Source organism: Hordeum vulgare, chromosome 1H (genome assembly GCF_904849725.1).
Source record: "Hordeum vulgare subsp. vulgare chromosome 1H, MorexV3_pseudomolecules_assembly, whole genome shotgun sequence".
NCBI classification, from domain to species: domain Eukaryota; kingdom Viridiplantae; phylum Streptophyta; class Magnoliopsida; order Poales; family Poaceae; genus Hordeum; species Hordeum vulgare.
The window spans coordinates 360,357,377-360,364,065 of NC_058518.1; the positions used below are offsets into that span (position 1 = coordinate 360,357,377).

Consider the following 6,689-nt stretch of genomic DNA (forward strand, 5'->3'; position numbering starts at 1 on the left):
GATCACATCTTGACCCTCATCAATTCTCACTAACCAAACAAATAAAATATTTTTTTGACACTTTACATACATAATTTCCAAAACAATCCATCACATGTTTTGTCTCAAACTATCGCCAGATGATTCAGAAATTACTTTTGGATCGAAGCTCCATGGATCCTAGATTTTTGAAAAATACAAAAAATATATATTGAAGTTTAAAAATCACATTTAAATTTTAAAAAAAATCCAAAAAGAATTCTACATGATCACACGGATGTACATTACACATAGCATACAGTTTGGTGATGAAATAAATAAACATGTGAACTATACAAAAATGACAAAATGGCAATTTCTAGACAGTGAATAATACATGCACTGTTCATCTTTCCGAAATCACGATTTTGTCATTTTTGTGTAACTTGCATGGTTATTTATTTCAGCATAAAAATTTGCACGCCTGTAATACATATCCATATAAACATGTTGATTTTTTTTTAGAATTTTTGGAACCTCAAAATATTATTTTGGCACTATTCAAAATATAGGGCTCACTGGACCCCTTCATCCAAAGTGACTTCTTGCCATACCACTCGTCTTCCAACATGAGCAGAAGAATGAAACTAGCATGTCTACCAGCTTGTCTTGTATATTCAGAATTCAGAATGTCAGTTATTCTGCATGGATCAGCTTAGCGAAGTAGCTGTAAAAGGCAACCATCCAAATTTCCTCTACAATGACCCTTACAGCTACTTTAACCTACCAAGCTAGCAGATAAGCACTATAAATCTACAACAACAAGCTTACATGGCCACCACACGATGTATAATTGTATATCTATCTGGAAGATGTACATACATGATGATGCCATGAGTACATTTATATCAACCGGTGCCCAGGAGGGAGGATGTCAGAAGCGCCTCTTCTGCTGAGGGTACCCGGGGTTCTGCATCTGCATCCCTTGATCAGCCTTCCTTCTCAACTGTAAACGCCAAGAAAATCGAATGACTTATTGATCGTCCCAAGTGTTATTCAAATAACAATAACAGTAGCTAGGAACGTAAGAGGATTAAAAGTATAGCAAACCTGGTGTGGATGAGACTGGCCACCTGCGCCTCTCTGCATCGGAATGTTACCGGGATTCATCCCAACCATGCCTGCTTGGGGCGCTGCGCCAAAGGCACCCATGTTTGCACCAGGAGGCATTCTTTGCATACCACCCATAGGCTGTTGCATTTGCCTTGGGATTTGTCTTGGTACAGGCTGGCCACCCGGAGGTCCGTTCCCTGATGGCTGAAACATGAATGCATCGTGTTATTACAGATCATAGCACGGCAGTTCTTAAGAATATTTTGGTTCACTCAAAGTGGGGCTGAAACAAATCTTCCGAGGGAATTAAACAAGAAACAAATCTTGTGATGCCTACAACTAACTTGACTGACTAACTAAATATGTCCTGCACCATGGGAAGATGATTTTGCTACAAGGAAGAAATCTAAATCTCTATCAGAAGTAGCACATTCATTGCACAAGTTTCCCACTAATCTTCTCTGGAAAAGGCTTTCCACTGATCAGGTCAGAGATTGAAAAATTAAGATTTAGGCAGAGACAGAGTTTCTATTACCGGTTGAGTTGGTTGAAGGCTTGTTGTTCCTTCAAAATCTGTTGACGTATCTACTGGACGAACAGGATATGCCACAATTTTCTCGCCTGGCTGAGATGGTACAAGTGCACTGACCAGAGAAAGATTTTAGGCACAGAGACGAGAACAACTTTTCACTTTCTAAAGTAGAGGCAGTTAAGACTCTATTCACACATAACTTACTTTCGTCCAGGTAGCGGGTCCATCCGGAAGTACCTAGCAAAGAGGTGGATGTATTCAAAAGAGTTGATATATTAAACTTTAATCTCCAATATCAGAAGAGTTGTTATATTAAACTGTAATCGGCAATATCCACGCATTACGACTATGATTCACTGTGTTCCCTGCATATTTCAAATATTCTACAGCATTAGGACATGAGTTTATCTCAGATCGACATTGTTTCCATGGTTAAAAGTTATGTGTAATTAGCAATGACAACATTAGGTACAGATCCATCCTACTGAAAGAACCTTTGGTTCCTGGTTTTGGCCGCTTTGCTTTATACTTGTGATCCATTTCAGCATTCTTCTAATAGGAAATAACACAAATTTTGATGCATGTTAAGAACAGACCTAACGTTTTTGTGGAATCTGTTCTGAGCGTTGTAAACTGAATATTATTAGTCGGTGGCACTACTCTGTTGTTCTGCCTCTTTTTCTGGTCTTATCTGATGAAGTTAATATTGTTAGCACCTGTGCTCTGTTCAAGGAGTGGCTTGGGGGGAGGGATGTTTGGTTCGATGTAAGGCTGTTATCGTTTTTTTCTGCTGTAACGAACTCCTAATGGTTACTAATAACAGATATCAGAAGGCAGCTCCTTACTTGTTTAAAAAACATTATATATGTGAATGCTAGAAATTTTGAGGTTAAAACATAGACATGATTCCAAAAATAATTCCAAACTGCTTCTAAGGGCATCTCCAACACGGACCCTCAAATTGTCCGTATATGTCCTTTGTGGGAGTCCGACACTTTTTGCCATCCAATGATATCCCTCAAACGTCCACGGACGCGTCCAGACGTCTGAATTCCGGCAAACTGGTAGCAACCTTGGGGGCTTTGAGGGAGTCCGTACATCCATCTGGCCAATCAAAAGCCACCAAGTATCCCTCCTCTCCGTCCGGATTGCGGAAGGCCGCTGCTAATTTTTTTCCTGTTTGGCGGAAGGTGAAGGCGTTTGGCGAAAGCACTAATTAAGTGGTACTAATTAATCTGTTTGGTGGAAGGGTAGCATCTTTGGTGTAAGCCACTAAACGGCATGTTTTAACTAGTAATTATGTATTAAATAGCACGTTTTGGCGGAAGGGATAGCATCTTCGGCGGAAGCCACTAAATGGCTTGCTCCATGTTGTTGGAAAGGGAAAGCACTTAATTAAGTGCTTCATTTTGGTGGAAGGCTAGGCTAGCATGTTATCTTACTATGAGGCGTTTGACGGAAGGTTGCGACGTTTGGCGGAAGGCTATTTTTTTTAAGTTAGGCGGACATTTAAGCTATAGTGTTGGATGACTGGAGTAAGGCAGTTTAGGCAGTAGCATAATGGGGGTGGCTAGAGTCTCCCTACTGGTGCAAAGGAAACTTAAGCATGTTCCAGATATCTCATACTCCCTCCGTCCCAAAATAAGTGTCTCAAGCTTAGTATAATTTTGTACTAGAGCTAGTACAAAGTTGAGACACTTATTTTGGGACAGAGGGAGTACTTGGTAGCACCAATAAGGATGCATAATTTGACAGGTAGTTAAAATATGCACCAGATAGCTACTGCAGGGCAGCATCTTTTTCATGCTTGCTCATCTAGATTCGGGTAGCTTACTACAAGTCTAGAGCACGTATCAGCTAAGAACTAGTTATACAGATATGAAACAGAAGCATCCAACCACGCGAAAAAGGGGGGGGGGGGGGGGGGAATAGGTGAAGGTATTAATTATTTACTCATGCTCCAAAGCTTGTGCAGCTGTAATACGCTTTCGAGGGTCATACCTGAAACATGAGGAATACTAGGATAATAAACCAACACATAGTAGTACAAAAAAGAACCAAAAATATGTTCATCAAGCAATGTAATGTTGACTCCAACAAGCTAGAGAGCAAGAGACATACTCGAGCATTCTCGAGAGAAGGTCAAATGCAGGACCCTTCTGCGGCAAGTGAACAATAGTATGAAGACCTGTGTTCTCACTGCAAGGGAAAGATAACGGTATATTAAGTCAAGTAATAATAAAAGCAATATTTAAGGCTTCTTAGAGCAGCTCAACAATGTTCAACATACTACTTATGCCCCTGAATGTGTTGCTGGTCATTTTGCCAGCATGGAAGATTTGCAAGGGTAGGCCACTTCTCGACTGTAGGATGACCTTCAGAAGAATTGGGTTATTATTGTAAGTATATTTCTGAGGACCATGACAAATCAAACAAGACAAGCAAAAACAAGGAATACATACCTAAGACCTTAAAAATCTTGTCTAGTTGATCGAGCTACAAGACATGTGTAAATCAACTGTGAGATATACCAATGGCATAAACGGAGGAAAGTTACTTGAGACATGATCATCATGTAAAATATAACAACTTTAGCCTAGTGATATAATCTAAAAACAAGATGGCAATACTAACTAACTGAGTGTAACTGCCCATACTTGGAAAGGGTTTGGAGTAGCTTTCGCTTCAACACCTTGGAACAGTGGTTTCAATGTAAGCAATTCGGCAAAAATGCAACCAACTGCCCACATGTCTGGAGATGGTTAAGAGAGTAACAGAATTAATGAAGAAAAGTAGATAGTAAAAGGATCTGCTTTTGTCTCCTTGCAAGGATACCAACAGCACTTGTGTAGTGTTTAGCTCCAAGTAACAGCTCAGGTGCACGATACCAGATAGTTACAACAACCTGAAATATATTTCAAATCAGGGAATTAGCATAATACATTACAGTGTCAAAAGTACTGCGGAAATATACCATTACCGCCTCAGCTGTTTATGAAGCAATGTTGTACAAAATAATACTACCACGTGCCCTAATTAATGTACAATTAGAGATAAATTTAGATGGTTTAAGAGGGTACTATTATAAGACTTAATGTGGATACTCCTAGGCTGTCAATGGACTCCAATCAATGGCCAAAATTGCAGTCAGATACTTGAACTCAAACATTCAAAATCGGTGCACTGTGTGATAATATATTTGATGCAATTGCAAAGTATAAGCTTTGAGTCTATAAGAATAGGGGGAACCTGAGAATGCTAGTGGTAACTTGGCAGAATGAGTGAATGACTGCAATCCATTACCAAAGTACCATCCTTTGGTTCCCTCACATTACTTGAAATAGGAATGTAGATAGAGCTACTCACCCCATTGTCACTTAGTGGTTTCAGTGGAGCTTGATATATCCTAGCCAGGCCAAAATCAGCAATCTTTATAATTCCATGTTCTTCTCCCTCTCCCATGACCTACTGGGGCACACCATTGCAGCATGCTTAGCAAGCAAAAGAGACAATACTGGACAGATTTGCGTATCAGCGTGAAGCATGAAGCAACATACCAGTATATTAGAAGGCTTGAGGTCTCGATGGATAATCCAGTTACTGCAGAAGGGGAGACAGGTAGGATAGATCAGATTTTTATAGGATTGACCCAGATAAACGTTGCATATATTTGCAGTAAAGACATCACAGCTTATGGAGAATCATGCTATTCGACTTGTTAATTGAAAATATAGACATACCTATGGAGATAGTTGAGGCCATTGAGCAGTTGCCAGAGCAAGGATTTGACTGTGTATTGGTTAATGGAGAGGTTAAGCTTCTCTCTGTGATGCCGGATAACCTCCTGCGGGTTGAGCAGCGCTTCGTTAACTAATTATTCCATCGGAGTTGGATTTGAATTTCATAGTAAGATGTTGACAGGAATGAAAAAGGCACATATGAGCAGGAGACGGGAGTTGCATACATAGAGGTCATGCTCGGCGTAATCAAAGGCGAGATAGAGGGACATGTCTGCGTGGTTGATGTGGACGTTGACGAGCTTGACGACATTTTCGTGGTTGATCTCGCGCAGGAGCTGCAATCAAAGGGCAAGCGCAGGGAGAGGGATTACAGTCCTATATAGCCAGGGTGTGGAACGCCACGAAGGAATGAAGCAACCGGCGGCGGCGGCGGCGGCGACGGGTTACCATGATCTCTCTGATGGCGGTAGGCGAGACGCCATCGCCCTCCTTGGACTGCTTGAACTTCTTTATGGCGATGGGGGAGCCGCGGCGGCCAGCGGCCTGGGGATGCGTTGGCTTTAGGCGCGCGAGGAAGACGAGGCCGTAGGTGCCCTCGCCGATCTTCCCCACCAGCTCGTACTGCTGCAGCCACGCGGGGCGGTTTGACCCTCCGCCGCGGCCGTCGCCCATCGCCGCCGACGGCAGCCGACCAAATCCCTCTCGTTCTTCCTCTTCTTCCTTTAGAGAGGAAACAGCAGAGAAACACGGCAGAGCTTGCGCAGAACAAACGGATCAGCTAGGCTCGCCTCGGGAGGAGCCGGCGACCTAGGGTTTGGGCCCCGCCCGAATCGGAGTGAGAGAGGGATTGGGGGATCGGATGGGGGCGGGCAGGCTGGGGAAGAGAGTGTTTTTGCAAAATATGCAGCGTGGCCTGTATCCTCACCTTTGGCTGCTGATCGGATGGTAACGGTCAGTTTCGATTTTATTTTTATCTGAGGTCAGCTTCGATTTATGAGTCCACAGCTTTGGTTTATGAATTCATACCTTCTCATTCTTTTTTTTTAAAGGAAATACCTTGTTTTCATTCTAAAAAAACAAAGATTTCATGCCTTTTTCTTGCACATCAACAATAGTTTTCGTTTTATTAGAAGAACACTTATAATAACTTTCTCAAAATATTCTTATTCCATAGGTATGCAAACATGTAGTGTGTATAGAAGCACGGTAACTTGCCCTTCGTTTATCCCTTTTGAATTGCATGTATTTTTTGACTCGCAAACCAACTTATGGTTGAATGATTAGGAGGATAGTGGTATCTCGTGTCCATGAGAGTTCAAGTCCCACGCTTGGCATCGGTGCTTGCA

General features: G+C 42.0%; 1 protein-coding gene across 1 annotated transcript; it reads right to left on the reverse strand.

Moving 5' to 3' along the window:
* Positions 1 to 596: 596 nt before the first annotated feature.
* Positions 597 to 6,211, reverse strand: LOC123437114 (cyclin-dependent kinase E-1). Its single transcript, XM_045115685.1, has 15 exons — positions 5,791 to 6,211; positions 5,568 to 5,678; positions 5,344 to 5,447; positions 5,161 to 5,203; positions 4,970 to 5,068; positions 4,439 to 4,508; positions 4,261 to 4,355; positions 4,066 to 4,099; positions 3,894 to 3,978; positions 3,725 to 3,802; positions 3,557 to 3,604; positions 1,808 to 1,840; positions 1,607 to 1,715; positions 1,069 to 1,275; positions 597 to 964 (listed from the first exon to the last, which is right to left on the reverse strand). Exons 1-15 carry the CDS (start codon positions 6,013 to 6,015, stop codon positions 893 to 895), a joined length of 1,413 nt encoding a protein of 470 aa, XP_044971620.1. The 5' UTR covers positions 6,016 to 6,211; the 3' UTR covers positions 597 to 892.
* Between the last annotated feature and the right edge of the window lie 478 nt (positions 6,212 to 6,689).

Excerpts from the sequence above, each read along its gene's own strand:
- LOC123437114 (XM_045115685.1), bottom strand. The coding sequence starts at position 6,015 with ATGGGCGACGGCCGCGGCGGAGGGTCAAACCGCCCCGCGTGGCTGCAG. Across the intron at positions 5,448-5,567 it reads ACGCCGAGCATGACCTCTAT|GAGGTTATCCGGCATCACAG; the intron begins GTATGCAACTCC and ends CTCAACCCGCAG. Across the intron at positions 4,509-4,969 it reads AACCACTAAGTGACAATGGG|GTTGTTGTAACTATCTGGTA; the intron begins GTGAGTAGCTCT and ends AATATATTTCAG.